Source organism: Oncorhynchus gorbuscha, linkage group LG05 (genome assembly GCF_021184085.1).
Source record: "Oncorhynchus gorbuscha isolate QuinsamMale2020 ecotype Even-year linkage group LG05, OgorEven_v1.0, whole genome shotgun sequence".
In the NCBI taxonomy this organism is placed as follows: domain Eukaryota; kingdom Metazoa; phylum Chordata; class Actinopteri; order Salmoniformes; family Salmonidae; genus Oncorhynchus; species Oncorhynchus gorbuscha.
Window position 1 is genome coordinate 32,218,972 of NC_060177.1, and position 20,000 is coordinate 32,238,971.

General features: G+C 46.8%; 1 protein-coding gene across 9 annotated transcripts in view; it reads right to left on the reverse strand.

Annotated features, from left to right (window-relative positions):
* Positions 1-20,000, reverse strand: part of LOC124035841 (zinc finger protein 536-like) — a 206,448-nt gene that overhangs the window by 22,951 nt on the left and 163,497 nt on the right. The window contains exon 5 of one of the 9 annotated variants that reach the window (XM_046349632.1): positions 1-1,081. This exon is cut by the window's left edge and continues 1,037 nt beyond it. The exons of the other annotated variants lie outside the window; for them this stretch is intronic. Within the exon in view, the coding sequence (XP_046205588.1) occupies positions 951-1,081 (131 nt within the window). The 3' untranslated portion in view covers positions 1-950. The remainder of the gene's footprint in view (positions 1,082-20,000) is intronic. 9 annotated transcript variants of the gene reach the window in all.

The following is a 20,000-nucleotide window of genomic DNA, read 5'->3' on the forward strand; positions in this document are numbered from 1 at the left end:
GTTACGGGGATGGGGTGAGGATCCTCAGTCCTCTGCCCATCATCACACTGTACTGTACAATGCTCAGGCTTTCTCTTCTCGTTGTCACATCTACTAACGTCCCCATCCTATCGGGAAAACTACCGCTCTCTCTTAGTTAGCTAGCACAGGAAGAGATTGTCAGAGTATGTCATACTTCGAGGTTTAGTTTCTAGTTTTTCCTCTTTTTTCTTCTTCTCTCTGTTACTTTGTTTTTGACACACAGAGCATTGTGTCCTGAAACAGGGTAGAAAATAGCAACTAAAATGTGCGTGGCAATAAGTGTGCTTGGTCTCCATAGATGGTTGGTCCGGTCAAAAGGAGCGAGTTAAAGCTACAGCTCCAGCAGGACGAGAGTGGGAATGGTACAGTCCAGGGACAATACCATTACTGTGACCCAGGGGTCATTGAATACCTGTCTTTGTACTGGGTCTGATAGGAGAGAGAGAGAGAGAGTCTGTCGTACAGGTGAAGCACAGGGTCAGCACAACAGTTCAGTCGGAATATTATCACATTTTTTTTGTAAATGATGGACGCCATCTTGGATCAAGGAATGTGTCATAGTAGGGGCGTGTTAGGTACTGTCATTTAGCAGGTAGTTTCATCAAAAACATCAAATCAAAGGAGAGACATGAAGAAGACAGAAGATGGAGGGAGGAGTCATCCATGAGAGGACAGGAAACAGAAGGGTTCAAGTCACTGTCTGTCTGTCTGTCACATCCAGTGGCCTCTACAAGTCATTTCAGCAGGTATGTCTCTCAGTCTCCTCTCCATCCTCCCACAGGGCAGAAACACTCCTTCATAGTTCATTTTGAATGACTTCTCTTGTTTGATGGTAGCATGTTTTAAATAAAGTCTTTGATATAGTGTGTTCCTTCATCATCACCATCATCATGTTCCTGCCTTGCTCCAGCCGGGTGCTCGGGCGGGAGTTAGTCTCTGTTAAGAGAGGCTGCGTCGTGCGTCTCAGTGTCAGCTAGGTTAGGCAGCGCGAGGTTAGGGTCGAGGGTCAGCGCGGGGCCCAGGGCTCCATGGCCTTCCTCCTCTCCTACCCACAGATGAACTACAGTTAAGAGAACAAACGCAGATTAACACGACTGCCCCGGCCCCCACCACAGCCACAACACAACCATTCTGACACTAAACATAGCATAGCAGTTATACACACAAAATGGCCGCCTCTTACTGTAACCAACATCATATAGGGTGAAGTAGGAGCAAAACAGAAACTGACATTCTGTTCTGGAACCAACAATTAGCATTAGCATTACACATGTACGGCTGACAAACTTCTAACATTGCGATGACTAAAATGTCACATTTCTAAACTTAGTTCAAATGTAGGCTAGGACTCTAACAGGGACACAGGGGTGAGGTTGTGAGGTGTTTAGCAAAGGTTGCAGATTAAAAATGGTATGAGACACTGGCAGTAAAAGGATTTCCATACTTTTTCCAAGCAAGTTTGTTTGCTAGATAAGTGTGATAACGAACTGAAGGAAGCAATTAGAATGCAAGTTTGAATCCCGGACATTTAAAACCCTCTTATCTTGAAGTTCTGAAACAATGCGAGCGCTAAATAACACAACCCCTGTTTCCATTCACCGTTTCATTCCCTCGACAACTTCGTGAGAAATGTATTTGGCAATGAAATCTACTGAATGCATTTCCGTGTCGTGTTCTTTTAAAGTGGCGTCACGAAACTAAATGAAATGAAAACGTGTTTATTTGATTGCGCTGTCGCGGCGAAGACATCCAAAATGAAATGAAGAGTCGGCGCAGAGCAACGGAACACTGAAAACGGATAAAACATCCGTTGGTTTTCCCAAAGAACAATATCGCTGACACCTACTCTCTTCTGTATTAAAGAAACAATCACACCGTCACCCTCAAATCACGATGCAGTGTACGTTCGCTTAAAACTCCTACGTCAAACAGTTTAGAAAAAGGCAGGTGAAGATTCTAAAGATAATTAAAGTAGCTCTCCGGGCTTATCTGGTATTAACGTCGGAAGATGTGGAGATGTGGGTGTGCCGTACAACCAGAACCCTAGTTATTAGCGATCATAATTCACACTTGAAACATCCTGTGCCAGACGCATCAACAAATGAAAACAACCATCGCTGGGAGTTTAAAGACATGCTGCACACAACTGCTTTAATCTCTTAAAGAGAGAGCATCACTGTTCTGTCCATCATTTTGCAGCCTCGTCTGCATGGTACTGTATGTGTGATGCAGTCTAAGGGAAATGCTGCCAGAGCCAACTTTGACCACTAGATGGCAGACTAAGCCTGCGTATGTCATGTGTGCATTTTACATGGCAATATGACGGAACAGTCTGTTGGTTTATACCATTCTATGTCTACATCTATGCTTCACGCATCAATCTATCATTAGTCAACCATTCAATAAGGAATCAGACTAAACGTTCCTCCCTCCACTAAACTAAATATGTTGTCGTAGTCCACCTAATAAACAAAGAAATATTTTACTTTGCATAAAAAGTATCTGGTCTCTCAAGGGTGGCTTCTCCTCGTGATTTCCCTTGAAAAAAAATAATAATAACTTCCAGTAACGAGTTACAGCTTAAGCTCCATATTTGATTTTCACTGTTCATTAACTAAAGCCACCTGGAATGTTATTATCTAAGCACGACATTTCTTCTCCCCAAACAACTGCCATTGCGAGCGGGAGATTTCCAGGCCAACTTTATGGCTTCCTCAGAACTTCCTCTCAGTTTTAATTTCCCATTCGGGTGCAGAACAGATGCACCTCACCAGCCAACCCAAGGACCTCGTTGACATTCCACTTGTGTGTGTCATCTTAAAAACAACTACTGCTTATCATACCAGGTCAATACTGTTTAAACAAAAACTATCTGGTTAATGCTGTAGTCTACAACACTTTATCATTATAATGTAAGGAATCCTACCATTAGGAAAAGCCTTACATGTATTATGCAAACAAATTATATTGGGATGGGTAAACGCTACAATTTAAACAACCGCATCAGGTCAGCAACACTCTCTATATCTGTGACAACTGATTCGATCATTATTTGTATGAGAACGTATATATTTTACAATGAATTGTAAAAACGCTCCGTAGTCAATGGGACTATTGAACATGCTGAAAGGGTGAGGTCGCCATCTACTGGTAAACTGTGAGATAACAGTCAGTATGGCCATTTAACCGGAGAAGAGGGCCCTCGAAACCCAGGCATATGGTAAGAGGACACATAGCTCCAGGATCCACCCTGTGTTAATACATGTGTCATGCCAAACAGAATGCATAAATGAATAGGTGGACGGACAAGGACAAGAACAATGGCCTAACACAAGACTGAGAGCATGTGTTGTAAACTGCCTTGGGAAATACTAGTGTTCGAGTGGGGGTCTCTCAGCATAGTCTCTCACCTGACTACATAAGACTAAGCTAATCAGTTACTATGGAAAACAGTATAAATGCTTCTATTTCACATTGTGTTGAGCTCTGTATTTGTTATTTCCATGTAAAGGTTGGAAATGAATATTTGTAATTCTGATGAGGCCAAAACTAAAGCAGGAGAAGTAATTCCCCCAGATAACCTAGTCCTCTAATGATGTGGGTTTGACTGCATGAGACTTGAGTTTAGCTGTAACATAATAGCCACGGAAGTGACTGACACCCTGGCCCTATGTACATTTGAGTGTGCTGCAGGCTGGCAAGCAGCCAGTTACATAGAGTACTGCCATTGAAGGTGCCTCTGAGGCCTTTGTTCTCTCCCAGGCATCCGGCGACAGTAGAAAAGTGTTGTTTTTGGCAAAGGTAGGGCCTCATTGTACAGCCCAGTATTTATAAATATGTAAATATGAACAGCACACACCACCGCTTGAGCACGAGGAAGTGCACCCAAATCATATTTTTAGAAGGTTTTAATGAATACAGGATGTTTATGAATACCATTTGCTGCGATTCAAAAAGACGAGAGGAATCCACATCCACCCCCGTCCCTTAAAGCACCACTAAAGAAGGAAAACAAGCACATTTACGGTGAGTGAGGATTTTGTGTTTATGGCTGTTTCTGCTCAGATCCCCATTAGAAAGCACACTACCATGTTGAAACAGTGACAAACTCCTACATTGTGGTAGTGGCAACAATGAATTGGTTCCCAGCTATACTGCATCAAGGAAGAAGATTTGCGTTTCCTTTTTTAGGTAAGACAAAAGTACAAAAGGAGAATTCATATATGCAGGAGGGAAGGGGCCTATTCCGCTCGGTCTGATATTGTATATTTTTTTTTAAAGAATGGCACAATGTAGGTGTTGTTGTTTTAGATGTTATTTATTTGATTTATTCCTCCTTTACCCGTAGGTATTGTATGAGACATGGGTGTACAGGAAGAAGCTAGGTCTTGGCTGAGAAACAGTGGGCTGGAGTGAGTTCCCTCCCTCTCCCAGTGACTATTTCTGAGAAGAAGATGGTTGGATAGATAATACCTCCGCTGAGCAATTTAAGCCCAAACACTCTGATGCAACAATCTGTCTTCTTTGCCTGATAGCGTTTTTTCCCCCTCTTTTCCAAATTACTTTCTTTCATATCTAATTATATTTGCTAATGATCTTATAAGAGAATAATGGAATGTGCTTGATCTATTACCTTTTTTTTTTTCAATACATAAATACAATACAGAGAAAATGGCTATTCAGACGGAAGAAGTACGCAACGGTTTCAGTGCTTCTGATGAGGAAAATAACCCTCTGAGCCAGAGCGGAGGGATTTGAACTCACAGATCGCAGGACACCGAGAGAGTTACTCCCAACTCCCGATTCTAACATTCAGTCACATTTTCAGCCTAAGTTGACAAAACAAATGGCACTTCTTTTTTTTATGTCATAGTCGTGACTTGAGAGTTGGTTGTGTGACTGGCAAGGCATTAGCAGCCTGTTAGGCCCAACATTAAGGAGGGTTGTTTGAATGTGGCCCCAGAGGGCAGGACCCTCACCCTAACGCGTGTGAGTCTCAAAGCAGGACAAAGTGTTGCATGAGTAGGTTTGCACAATGTGGAGGGCAAACTTGACCGTGTGATCACTGCTTTTTGCCTTTACCCTCCATTTTGTGTGGTAGAGCTACTGCTCAAGGCTCATCCTCTCTCTCTCTCTCTCTCTCTCTCTCTCTCTCTCTCTCTCTCTCTCTCTCTCTGCATGTCAGTGTGCCTCTCTTTGGGCCCTGCTAATGAATAGCCCTGCACTCCCTTGCCAAGCCCCGGTCCCCTCTTAATCCTCTCGTCCATTCTTCCCTCTGTCTTTTTCCCACAGGCAGCCGGACAGCCATGCCATGACAGACGCACTAAACCCCCCGCATTAATGGAAGGAAATGGCATTCGATCTCTATTTGATCTCCTAATCATTTCTGCTGAAATGATAATGAGCACCCTTCCAATCCTCCCACAGAGGATAAAATAAATAGAAGAGGTCCTCTCTGTACCGAGAAATGACGTCTCAGTCACCCCCATATGTATTCACGACCAACAAATAGCTCCCCTTTAAATAAGCAAAATTTAAAATACACACACACACACTGGCGACTGCTGTCTGTGATTCTTTTCAGCTGACATAATCCTGATTGATTCGTTCAGCAGATAAAAACTCCGTCCACTTCTGCCCTTTACCGCGGGAGCATAACACCAGCCTTTATTCGGCAACAATGTAACATAATGGCATTGGAATGTGCAAAAAAAAGAAAAATAAAAAAAAATGCCACGTCTTAAATGCTTGTGGTTTGAGCACAAGTTGTAGTATTATGTAGAAGAGAGGGAAAAAAATAATTAAGCACAGATTACCCAAATGCGCTGGCGCTAACAAGGTCAAACAAAGGCTGTCGCTAAAAGTTTTTTGTTGTCTTTGTAGAGGGCACATTCTGGATGGTGGGACGAGCCAGGGATCTTCTGTACTCCACATTTCCCTCCCGTCTCTATTATAAAAATGAAGCTTTTGTTTGGCAACAGGAAGAGGTGAGGTCATCTGTGCTCATCAGGCCTCATTTGAGTATGAATTATGTTTTTTATTCTATCAAGCCCGTACGCAGGGAGGGCCTAGCTGTGCTTACATAGACCGCACACACTTCCTTCCTTCACTTACACATGGATTACAGGCCGGGAATGTTACCAGTACCGTTGTCAGTGATTGTCAATGGACAAGTATGTCTGTGACAAGCTACTGTACAGTACACGACTTCGGGGCTGTAAAAAAAGAAAGATGACATCAAAACACCTGTCAAAATTAGGGTTTCAATTCCGCAACACACACACACACACACAGACATGAACACGCACACACTCGCTCGAATACTGACACACAGGGACAGTTTCAGTTTTCGAGTCGTAGTGGCTTAAACAACATAAAGATATTCAGAGGCCCTCTCGCAGGCATGTCTTGTATTAATTGTCTGTGCTAATCTCACAGCTCTGGGCTCCCTCGAGTGTGTGGTATTATTCGCACCAGCATCGGGCCACTGCCATATCTGGTTACTAATTTTGTGTGGCGTTGCGCTGCGGTGGGAATGGAGAGGAACGCTGAAGCGACCCTGTCAGCCTGGGACGAGGTCCCCTCTGAGTGACGAGAATGACACTGTCTGTCACTTCAGAGAAACGGGGGGGGGGTGAGAGAGAGAGTGAGAGAAAAAGAGGGAGTGAGAGAGAGATAGAGAGAGAGAGAGAGAGAGATGAGGACAGAGAGAGAGAGAGAGTTAGAGAGAGACAGAGACAGAGTGAGAGAGAGAGACAGAGTGGGCCTTTAATCCTCCACAGTGGGCCTGTCACTGCGCTCCTCCTCACAGGTTCCCTACTCCACTAGTACAGACAGAGGGCACAGCTATCACAGGTTCCCTACTCCACTAGTACAGACAGAGAGCACAGCTATCACAGGTTCCCTACTCCACTAGTACAGACAGAGAACACAGCAATCACATGATCCATACTCCACTAGTACAGACAGAGAGCACAGCCATCACATGTTCCATACTCCACTAGTACAGACAGAGGGCACAGCCATCACAGGTTCCATACTCCGCTAGTACAGACAGAGGGCACAGCCATCACAGGTTCCATACTCCGCTAGTACAGACAGAGAGCACAGCCATCACATGTTCCCTACTCCACTAGTAGACAGAGAGCACAGCCATCACAGGTTCCCTACTCCACTAGTAGACAGAGAGCACAGCCATCACAGGTTCCCTACTCCACTAGTACAGACAGAGAGCACAGCCATCACAGGTTCCCTACTCCACTAGTAGACAGAGAGCACAGCCATCACAGGTTCCCTACTCCACTAGTAGACAGAGAGCACAGCCATCACAGGTTCCCTACTCCACTAGTAGACAGAGCACAGCCATCACAGGTTCCCTACTCCACAGTAGACAGAGAGCACAGCCATATCCACTAGTAGACAGAGAGCACAGCCATCACATACTCCACTAGTAGACAGAGAGCACAGCCATCACAGGTTCCCTACTCCACTAGTAGACAGAGAGCACAGCCATCACAGGTTCCATACTCCACTAGTAGACAGAGAGCACAGCCATCACAGGTTCCCTACTCCACTAGTAGACAGAGAGCACAGCCATCACAGGTTCCATACTCCACTAGTAGACAGAGAGCACAGCCATCACAGGTTCCATACTCCACTAGTAGACAGAGAGCACAGCCATCACAGGTTCCCTACTCCACTAGTAGACAGAGAGCACAGCCATCACAGGTTCCCTACTCCACTAGTAGACAGAGAGCACAGGCATCACAGGTTCCTGTTTGCCGTGCCGCTGAAACACGGCGCTTCCCAGGTCAGGAATCACACAGCAACATAAGATGGGTTCCTAATTGATCAGGGACAGGAGTTTAAAATAAGAAAAGAAGGCAAGAGAGAGCTGGAGACCTGGGACGTGCTCAGTGATGACGATTCAGACGAGCAGGGAGGGAGATGCAGACAGAACACTTCACTTTCTATGTGTCCATCCTAAACCTTGGATACACTCGTGATTGTTAAAGTACCAACAGCATTTAGTGTGTCGAAACAGTGATCCAGAAATACGTCTTTTCAGACAAGCTCTACAGTGAATAATCGTAGTAAGGACAAAAGAGAGTTTATGGGCAAGATCAAACAGTAGGGTGACACCAGAAATGTCTCTGAATGCTACAGTGTGTTGGCACTATCACTCTCTCTGTAGATCTTTCCGGATGAATATCCCTCTCCTATCCTCCTCCTCCTTTTCCCTCCCACATCGCCACAGTGTGCTGCAATGGAAAATCACAAGCACCTGGCTTTTTTTTTTTTAATATGATTTTGCAGACTTCCTCTGGTCTCTGATGATTCAACAGTTCCCAGTATAACATCTGCTACTTACTCTTACTGGGTCTCAATTAAGACGGCGCTATTCATGAATCAACTTTTATTTTTGTTTCTGTTTTTCACATATGCGCTCGAGGTAGAAGAGCCAAAAGAAACCAACTCCATGCTCAAAGAAGATGTTTAGAGTAAGAGGTCAAAAAAGTGAGTATAGATTTAGAGAAGCTCTGGCAGTAAGGGGCCACGTATTGGGGGGAATAAGAACAACAGCTTTAAACCTACAAAAGCTGGGCTGTGAATTAGCATCCGCCTTTAAGAAGGGACCAAAGAGAAGTGGTGATATGATTATGTAAATGAAAACAGGATTTCCTGCTTGCAGGAAGCATTTCTGACCCATTCTCGTTGCAAATCCTCCATTTAAGAATAATTCCCGAGGGAACCCCGCCGTTGCTTAACGGGATAATTATGATATACGAAACCTTCCAGGACCACCCCTCCCGCCCCCCATTTCTCCGGCTCAGTCTTTCTCTCCCTCCCTCTCTTACCCTGCAATGGTCAGCCAGCACTTGCAAGAGGCTCACTGTTTCAGCTCCAGTAACAGAGACAGTGAAAAAAACAGAAGCTTTTCTTCTGCAACTACGTTTCGCATACACAGGTTGTTAGTTCTACAGCTTCTTTAAATGGGGGGGGGGGGGCATCACTGTTTTTACCTTACGCAAGACCAACTACAGATTGTTATTGCTATGGTGATGTCCAAATCAATTTCAGGAGAATTATAGTCTAATACCCCTAAAGGCTAACCTGCCAGGGGCAGCAGGGAGCCTAGTGGTTAGAGCGTTGGGCCAGTAACCGAAAGGTTGCAGGATCAAATCCCCGAGCTGACAAGGTAAAAATCTATCATTCTGCCCCTGAACAAGGCAGTTAACCCACTTTTCCCTCAGTTGCCAAAGACGTGGATGTTGATTAAGGCAGCCCCACGCACCTATCTGATTCAGAGGGGTTGGGTTAAATGCGGAAGATGCATTCAGTTGTACAAATGGCTAGGTATCCCCCTTTCCCTATACATCTACATTGGGCATTGAGTTTCACACCATCTGAAGCTATTCACTAGTAGACTGTTTGGTCTTACTTCCTGTGCCTGCATGGCGAAACCTTAGCCTCTGCTAAAGTACAGCATCTCCAACCCCAGGCCTTAAGCAGTGACACCCTGCTGCTCTTCATGATTAGACCAGCTCCTCCCACTAGGATGCTTCCTACGGCCCCGCTCAGTCAGACTGGAACATGGGACCTCAGTGTGGGAGAACGGAGGTGGAATTGTATCACCTATTTACTGAGCTCTCAAAGTGCGTGTGTAGCAGAGCGTTGTGGAGGCTGTGTGAAAGGCAGCCTCTTCAAGGTGGATGAAGTTCTCGGCCAGCGGTGGATGAACGCCACTGTCTAGCCTTGAGCACTCAGTGAGAATGGAGGGGTTAAGGCAACCGTGACCAGAGGCTATCAACACTGGCCACATCTAAAACCAGGCTACAGTCCCCTTGTGATCTGACACAGCCCTTACAACATCACACACACACACACAGAATCCCTTCAAAAACGATACAGGAAAAGGGCAAAGAGAAATCACTCCGGTACAAACATGTCATATTCAGATCTACAGTTTAATTGCAGGCTAGGCCGTTGTTTAGTTTTTTATTTACTTTAAAGACGTTGTTAGAGAGCAAGATGTCAAACTATTTAGTGCTGGTGTAAGCACTTACGGCAAGTCTTTTTTCCCCCCCACTTGACGCGGCCGTAAACAGTCGAGAAAGATCAAAACTGTTCATCTGAGACCAAGACTCCGTTTTGAGATGACAGATATGGCAAAAGTTTTCCGTGAGGTTCTGTGCGAAAAGGGAAACAGATTCGGAGAGCGAAGGCAAATCAAAGAAAGATTTTGGCGTGTAAAGATGTGATCACCGAGGAACGTTGCACAAGGGGACGGGTCCTGTTAAAGTTCTCTCCTTTTTTTCAGAGGAGGTTGTGTGTGTGTGTGTGTGGGGGGGGGGGGGGGGGGGGGTATAGGCTCTGCAGTGAAATGCACCCCTACCCAAACTCACAATGTCAAAAACATCTCTTTCACTCTGGAGCGATAATGTGTAATATCAATTATTTATCTCCAAACACTGTTTATGAATCTGGGGTAGCAGTTCTAATAAGCAGAAGGCAGAACATCAAATTTCACAACACAGACGAGGCGCTTTTCAAAATCATTACTTTGTGTGCTCTTCTAATTGAGTCCTCATAAATGACCAAGTAGGTAAAGTCTTGGTGATGATTGTTCCTGCTCTTGGCCAGTACCGTGCCCTTGGAGGGACGAGACAAGGTAGTGACACCCTCAAGAGGAGCACTTGCTCTGGGCATGACGCTCTGTCTGGTGTGGACAGTCTCTTACGGTACAGGTAGACAACATGACTGAGATAAGGATGAGAAAGGACCCACTGGGCGCAGACTTCAGTTCAACGTCTATTCCACGTCGGGTCAACGTACTTTCATTGAAATGACGCGGACTCAACGTTGATTCAACCATATACGACAGCTCAACAACAAGAAAAGTGTTCCTTAGTTTCTGAGGTGAACATTTCATTACTATAAAATATGATCAACATTACCAGTAGTTGACTCATTTCCAGGATGGTAATGCAGAAACAAGTCTGAAGGTAATACAGAAACCATCCTATTTTGATCACTCACTCCTCTCATTGTTTTGACAGCGAAATCCATAACATTCCTTTTTGTTCCTTAGCCTTCTCTCTCTTTTCCCAAGGCTGAGAAACATCAGACATGAGAACCATTTATCCGTTTCTAATATAAAACCCGGGAAATGTACCTGGGATTATAAGTCATTGACAAATAACCTTGCTGAGAGATGCCAACTAGATTTTGTTCAAAGCTCTCCGACAGCCTCAACAGAGATTAGTTCAGGTCTTACCAGTTCTGAGATGTCACGGGGGAAATGTGTTTAAAGTCACATTGATTTATTGATAGATTCCCCAATAAGAAGACGTCTCTCGACTTAGCGGCGAGTCTGTGTGTGCGCACGCCTGCGTGTGTGTTGTGTGTTTCTACACCTCAAATAAATTAAACAAACTGCTAAGAACTGAGAACGGAGAAGACATCTTTTTTTTTTTTTTTGAACAAATTAAGAGCAGAAGTTACACTTAGAGACTGCCGTTTGATGGCTGAGACAAACACTTTTCCTTTGTCGTTTTCTCTCTCTCTCTCTCTCCGTTTACCACATGCTGGTTATCCTGCTGAAAACAGTGATTGTACAGCGCTGAGACACACAGGAGAGCTGACGAGGTTGTATAATAAGGCTCCTTTGTTCCCCTCGGGGAGAGAGCACTGCATTCATTTTACACTATTACCTTCTTAAGAGTAATTATGAGCCTCTGGTGCAGAGGTCTGTGGGAAACACTGGGCTGTACAGGCCAGCCTAGGAGTGGCCTGAAGTGGATGGGACAGGAACCCTCAAGATGTCACTCCACACAACTGTCAGAGCGGAGGACGTTAAAACCCCCCTCCCCTTACTCTCTTGATCACAAGCCCTCTCTCCCTGATTTCTCTGCCTCTCCGCTCTCTCTATGGTTCTCTCTCTATGGTTCTCTCTCTCTCTCTCTCTCTCTCTCTCTCTCTCTCTCTCTCTCTCTCTCTCTCTCTCTCTCTCTCTCTCTCTCTCTCTCTCTCTCTCTCTCTCTCTCTCTCTCTCTCTCTCTCTCTCTCTCTCTCTCTCTCTCTCTCTCTCTCTCTCTCTCTCTCTCTCTCTCTCTTAATCTCATGCTGCTTCCTTTTAACTCACGAGGTCAAACGGAACCCCTAGGGAGACTGGTAAAGTCCTGCGGAGCACCTTCTGGAACTATGGGAGTGACCGCCAGGAACGCACTGTTGAACTAACCCTACCAGCTGAACCGTACCAGCAAAAAAACGGATCATATCCATCCCATAATGAATGTACCAAATATGTTGAGATCAAGGTCCAGTATAGGCATTTTAAGTGCTGTATTCAAGCAACTATGCTCCGATATTTCTTTCATACTAACGTGGTGCCCTCGGATGACGGGAAGACACCTCGATGGATGCCGTTCACCCCCTTCTCGCTTCTCTCCAGGCGTGGGAGGATGACGGCACAACGATCCCTTGTCCAAATGAAAGGCTTTGTGTATTCATCCATAACTGCCCACCATGCAAAGATAACCAGCCACACTCAGGATCAATATAGAACAGCCAGCATACAAACAATACTGCAACAGAAGATTGAGAATGTGTCTCTTCTCCTTTCTTTGTGGACAAAGGAGATAAAGAGAGGAGGGGGTGACTGTTCGACTGACGGGAATCGGGACCCATAGAGAGATCAGTGAATCCATGGAGTAACTCTAAGTTTAGGTTATTTCAACCCCCCCCCCCAGTATCACATCATGTTCTCTTATCTGTTTTGCAGGGATCTGACATGCTTTTATATCAACGTATGAAACTGAGCAGGCGGACTGTCTGGTTGGACTGTGGGTTATCGCAGAGAGACAGGAGTGAACTTTGGGTGGTCGGGCGGACGCCGTTAAACAGTGGCGAGAGAAACATGGCTCTGTGGCAGTGAGTAAACACAGCCTCTCTAGCTCAAAGCGTGCCAGTCAAACACGGGATCAAACAGTCCAGCTTTTGGGTGTAACGATATCGACAGAATGTCAAGCACCCAACAGGGTCTGGAAAGGGGGGGGGCTAGGGCGGTGTGTGTATAGTCAAAAAGACATACAAACACAAACACACACACAAACATCCTTGTCTGTCAATCATCATAATACAATACGGCTCCAATCTATCATAACATAAATGCAAGCGGTAGAGAACAATGGGCCAAGAGAGCGCTTAGATGAGGATACAAGCAGACGTTTGAACTGAGTTTGATCGAAATAAAAACACATTTAAAAATCTTATTAAAGACGTGTAGATTGTTTTAGTGATTTTTCTCTTAATGGGATTTCAACAGGACATGTAGATCAGCAACCGACAGCTTCCTCATGTACTTCCACATCTCATTTCTCTCCATGGACACTGGTAGAACTCACTGCTGGAACACCACAACAGTCTATCAACTGAGGTGCATCCTGTACGTGTTAAAGAACTCAAAACTTCTCCGAGTGATTTAATCAAATCCAGAGTTGAATTAAATAATGATTTGGATGGAAAGAACTGATCGTGTGGTAACCTTCACCACATGCCCAATACAAATAGTGTAGAAACCAAAAAACGTGGTTAGACTGTGTTCTGGACGGAGCCTGCTTCTTGTCTGTAGACAAGACGTGTCAAAGACTCCTGTTGACAGGTGCCAGAGCCCTCAGCACTGTCGCTCACAGACTCAGAGTTTGATCTCCCACGCTGGTGAACACATCCTCCATCACATGCTTCTGATTTAGAGTTTGTATCTAAGAATGGACTGACGGACTGTCATCTAGACATGACACCCACCTCACCTAACCACTCTGCTGGGTTGGAGTTCCCTCTCTGACCTCTAGGTGGCGCTGGTCTTTTAGATGTGGCGAGCCTGGGTGCATCTGGGTGTATTTTCGCAAAGACAATAAAAGCATTAATTTGCCCTGAAAAGATTCCTGACGTAAATGTAAAATGGTGCCCATTGGAACCCAGTAATGAAGCATGCGGCATCTCTGCAGCTCCTAATTTGACTAGTTAAATGACTCCATTACGTGTCTAACAGACAGAGGCAAATCATTTCTGGTCAGTTGAGGCTCAGTTACCCGAATCGTTGTGCTGGGGAAATGTGAAGATCTGTGTCTACTCTACCATCTTGTCCTTTGCCTTTTTAGTCATCTGATTACAGTACCCCCCCAAAAAAAAGAAACTGCTAGAAAAACACTTGGGAATGTGGTGGCACGGGCCTGAAAATCCATTGGTATATATAAGTGGTATGGTACAGTATCTCTGTGTGTTTGTGTGTAAGTAGATCACCATGTTAATTACTCAACCCAGATACAGGATCAACATACAGACATGCATACTAAAGAAATGAACAGACAAACAAAAGCCACAATCTATGTCAGTATTTTCCATCCCGAAGATGGCACATTCAATGCAGATTTTTGTAATCGTAACCTTGACGCGGAATTGGATTTTGCCGTCAGTGTAAAAACAGACAGAGAGAGAGAGAGAGAAATATTAAAATATATTGAATTATTAAATAGACTGCCTGCTGTCCGTCACTGTCACTTAACACGTGTTGATGGTGAAGTGCTGTCCTATCAGCCACTGTGTGGACATCTGTTACCCCCCGACTCCCCGCGCCCGCCCCCTCACCAGATCTGTGTGCTATTGAAAAGTATTCATTTGATTGTTTGTTCACGTTGAACGCTACTACGATGACCCCACACACGTGAACATCTATCCACACATACACACCCGAATACACCTTCCTTCTCAATAATAACAGTCCCTGGAGACGGTTCCTAAGGGGCTGGCTTGCCGGAGCACGTCAGGAAATCAGACTCGGTATATTCTTCACTTTCATGGGGCGCAGCAGCAGATGCAGAGCAAATTTCAACCGCATCCGCGCCCCTACAACCTCCCACCCCTAAACAGCAACATCCCCAAATCCACTCCTTCTTGTCTCCGTAATTGACGAGTTGCAGAGTGGAGAAAGAAAAAAAGAAACTGTAGGGGCTAAAGATGTCTATATTTGAGATTCCCTTCCCTTGGGCACGTGAATAACTGGTCCTGTTAGAGAACACTGGTCAAGCTGATGCTACGCGTGTCTGGATTATATGTGAGTGTACATGTCTTCCCTATCCTATCCTATCCTATCCTATCCAAGACTGTGGTCATATATATTACATTATTTCAGGCCTCCTCTGAAACAACTGCATTGACTTTACAGTCCCTTTACGGGGCTTGTCATGAGAACCGCTGAAAGACCACAGCGACTGGACGTGTAGTAACACGGCGACGGTGTGCTGCTGACACCGGTACGCGGTGGCCTGCGCGGGTGAAGGGTGACCGGTACGCGGTGGCCTGCGCGGGTGAAGGGTGACAGTGTGCTGCTGACACCGGTACGCGGTGGCCTGCGCGGGTGAAGGGTGACGATGTGCTGCTGACACCGGTACGCAGTGGCCTGCGCGGGTGAAGGGTGACCGGTACGCGGTGGCCTGCGCGGGTGAAGGGTGACCGGTACGCGGTGGCCTGCGCGGGTGAAGGGTGACAGTGTGCTGCTGACACCGGTACGCAGTGGCCTGCGCGGGTGAAGGGTGACCGGTACACGGTGGCCTGCGCGGGTGAAGGGTGACAGTGTGCTGCTGACACCGGTACGCGGTGGCCTGCGCGGGTGAAGGGTGACGATGTGCTGCTGACACCGGTACGCGGTGGCCTGCGCGGGTGAAGGGTGACCGGTACGCGGTGGCCTGCGCGGGTGAAGGGTGACCGGTGCGCGGGTGAAGGGTGACAGTGTGCTGCTGACACCGGTACGCGGTGGCCTGCGCGGGTGAAGGGTGACCGGTACACGGTGGCCTGCGCGGGTGAAGGGTGACGGTGTGCTGCTGACACCGGTACACGGTGGCCTGCGCCGGTGAAGGGTGACGATGTGCTGCTGACACCGGTACACGGTTGCCTGCGCGGGTGAAGGGTGACAGTGTGCTGCTGACACCGGTACGCGGTGGCCTGCGCGGGTGAAGGGTGACCGGTACACGGTGGCCTGCGCGGGTGAAGGGTGACGGTGTGCTGCTGACACCGGTACACGGTGGCCTGCGCGGGTGAAGGGTGACGATGTGCTGCTGACACCGGTACACGGTTGCCTGCGCGGGTGAAGGGTGACCGGTACGCGGTGGCCTGCGCGGGTGAAGGGTGACCGGTACACGGTGGCCTGCGCAGGTGAAGGGTGACGTGTGCTGCTGACACCGGTACACGGTGGCCTGCGCGGGTGAAGGGTGACGGTGTGCTGCTGACACCGGTACACGGTGGCCTGCGCGGGTGAAGGGTGACGGTGTGCTCATAAGCAGCTCTGTGAGTTGCCATGCCTCCAATTACCATATAAATGAGTTGCTCTAATTACGTCATATCATTAGGGATGAGGAGAGAGGGACTTACAGTATATATAGTGTGGCGTGATTAGCATTGACCACCGTCAGACCACTGCGTGTGTAATCTGGCTCTTCCTGGAACACGTGGAAAGCTACTGGATACACTAACGCCGCGTTCACCAGGGCTTAATGTATAATCGACTGACTAGTCATAGGAAAGATATAAGCCCCTTGCGTCTGTTCTTGCAGCATGACACGTGCCCACAAGAGGATTTGAGGGGTGTATCCGCGACAGCCGTGAGGGCCGGGGATAGGGTTATGAGGAGACGGATGTGGCCTGGCTGTACTTTGTCTTGGAAGAACGATGCCGACTGATTGACCGGTGGTGAGGGCATATCATGAAGACAGGAGGCCGTCTCAATGGATCGACACGGTCGTTGGGGACCGAATCCAACCAAACAAGATGCCCACCCCCCAAAAAAACTCCACCTACGGCAGTATCGATCCGGACCACCTCCTACAGAATGTGGGATAGTGTCTGTTAGTCCCCGTCAAGCCATGCCGCCCCTGGGCCTACTCTGTACCACTAATGCCACCAGCTGCCACAGCGCTGCCCTATGTGAGGAAGAGCGAGGCCTAAGTCTCCTGGATATAAAAAAGGCTTAATGCGATAGGTAATTATGTAGTCTGATCTCACAGACAGGGGATTTAAGAGCTAACTATACCGCCCTCCTGGAAACACATATCAATGTCTATAAATAACTGGATGATAGATAGACTGAAAGAAAGATAGGCACGGCAGATAGATAAGAGATAGGGATATTGAGATCCAGATAGAGATGCAGATGAAGATAGAGAAAGAGAGGGGGAGGGGGAGAGGTAGAGAAAGAGAGGGGGAGGGGGAGAGGTAGAGAAAGAGAGAGAGATATGGATTTGGCTTTGCTTTCAATGAGAAAAAGCATGACACTTAGAACGAGGACCTTTCTCAACAGGCTCTGACTTTAGATGCTAAAAGGAAAAGGTTTTGCTGGGCCTCGTACCCTACAAGCTACATGTGTCAGACCTTTAAATATATATCTCCGGTATTGAGGAGAACATGTCTGACTTATGTCCACAGACTGGCCTTTCTGAAGTCAAGTGGTGTTTTCATGGCTGCCCCCCCCCCACACCCCCAGTGCCCGCATCCTCCCCCCCTCTTAAACTCTCACTGGCATTTCTGACTGTTGATCCTCCTGAAGAGGACAGATCAAATATTCCACTCGAGTCGGAGTCTTCCGTTTCAGGCGCAGATATGATTGGGGTTGACGGACGGGCCTGGTTTGAAGTCTTAACAGACAGCTCTACTTTGATATCCTCGCTCCCAGTGTATCACCAAAGACACAGGGAACAGAGGAGGGGGGAGAAGAGAACGAGAGAGATGAACAAAAGCATCTGTGGAGTGGTCAGGGCCAGCGGCAGCTTGAGTCAGAGGCTTTTTGAAGTTTACCCCCCCCCCCGCCCCACCTCTCATATCTCTCTCTCTCTCTCTCTCTCTCTCTCACACACACACACACTCACTCTCTCTCTCTCTCTCTCTCTCGGTCTCTGGTAGCACCTGTTGTTGACACACTAGATGGTGCTGCTCCAAGACACCACTGCTCAGCCGTACCCTATCTTTCAAACGCATTTAAATCACAATAAACCCATAATCATAACTGCGTTGATTATAATCATGTAATGATTCTACATCAAGCCTATACTGACTGCAATGACTTTTTTCTAAGAGGTACATTATTTGAATCAAACGTAGAATAGTGTACAGTGATGTACACCAAATCATAGAACACAGACATGACCATGAGGAAATGCTCACCTAAATATGAAATATACGGCACAACTGTGAGACAAAACGGATGTCCTTTGTCACGGCAGGAATTAAATAGTTAACAGCTTTTTTCTCCCCCTATAAATGTAAATGTCTCCCTTAGAAACAAGGTTTTGTTGCTGCTTAAAGTGGGCTCAAAATTAAAGCATATCATTTTACACACATATTGCATGCACATTACGGAGCCTCAGCTGCCCGAGTCCTGCTCTTAAGAGCCAGATGATTAAGTTAGGGAGGGTGTATCAGATAAGATTTAAGCATCCCCTCCTCATGCGTTCCCCTCGCATTTTACAGGGGAACTTATTAAATGGGGGGAAATGACATTATTTTTCTGAGTGTATGTGTAATTATTGCCACACACCTGTGACTCCCGTCATCTTCGACAGGACGAGAGGAGGAAAGAGGGAGGGAGAGACACGGAGAAGGGGAGAGAGAAATGTCGTTTGGAGCAACGGGGGTTCTCAATTTAAAAAATAAAAATTTTAAAAAAAGAAAGAGAGAGAGAGAGAGGGAGAGAGAGAGAGAGAGAGAGAGAGAGAGAGAGAGAGAGAGAGAGAGAGAGAGAGAGAGAGAGAGAGAGAGAGAGAGAGAGGGAGAGAGGGAGAGAGGGAGAGAGGGAGAGAGGGAGAAGAGAGAGAGAGAGAGAGAGAGAGAGAGAGAGAGAGAGAGAGAGAGAGAGAGAGAGAGAGAGAGAGAGAGAGAGAGAGAGAGAGAGAGAGAGAGAGAGAAACAGAGAGCTTGTTAATCAGAGTCTTTCTGTCACTCGCAGTACACTGATATCCTAATGAATCACACACTGTCAATGACATCACAACCCCCTGATGGAAGGAACATCTTTCAGCAGATCCAACCAACACCGTCATTTGGAAAACAGGGACTAAAACAATGTGCCGAAGTGGACAACAGCTTCGCTGAGAAGACAGACGGGGAGAGGAAGAGAAAAGTGCAAGGAATTCTTCAAAATCCAATCCGTACATCATTTTATTTGAGCAAAATGTTGCCTGAAAAACACTTACGTGTTTTTCTCTCTCTGCCCTCGTTTTAAAAGGACCACCCTGATTAAGGCAACATGTGAAATAGCACTCAGAAGACAAACGGAAATGACCTATTAAGATGGAGAAATGATCTCCCTTTGCGCTTACTCCAAAAAGTGACTCACCATGTTGTAATTGTTTACCTATGACACCGACCATTATTCTCCCCCACTCGACTGTAACGGAATAGTTCCGCAGCTCTTTCGGAAGCCACGCACTCTATGTTCTCTCCATCCTTACAGGGCGCCACAGCCTCAAATGTCACCGCAGCACATCAGTCCTCTGTGACTCCACACCCCCGTGTGACCACATCAGAGTCCTCTGTGACTCCACACCCCCGTGTGACCACATCAGAGTCCTCTGTGACTCCACACCCCCGTGTGACCACATCAGAGTCCTCTGTGACTCCACACCCCGTGTGACCACATCAGAGTCCTCTGTGACTCCACACCCCGTGTGACCACATCAGAGTCCTCTGTGACTCCACACCCCGTGTGACCACATCAGAGTCCTCTGTGACTCCACACCCCCGTGTGACCACATCAGAGTCCTCTGTGACTCCACACCCCCGTGTGACCACATCAGAGTCCTCTGTGACTCCACACCCCCGTGTGACCACATCAGAGTCCTCTGTGACTCCACACCCCCGTGTGACCACATCAGAGTCCTCTGTGACTCCACACCCCCGTGTGACCACATCAGAAAACGATGGGAAAGAAA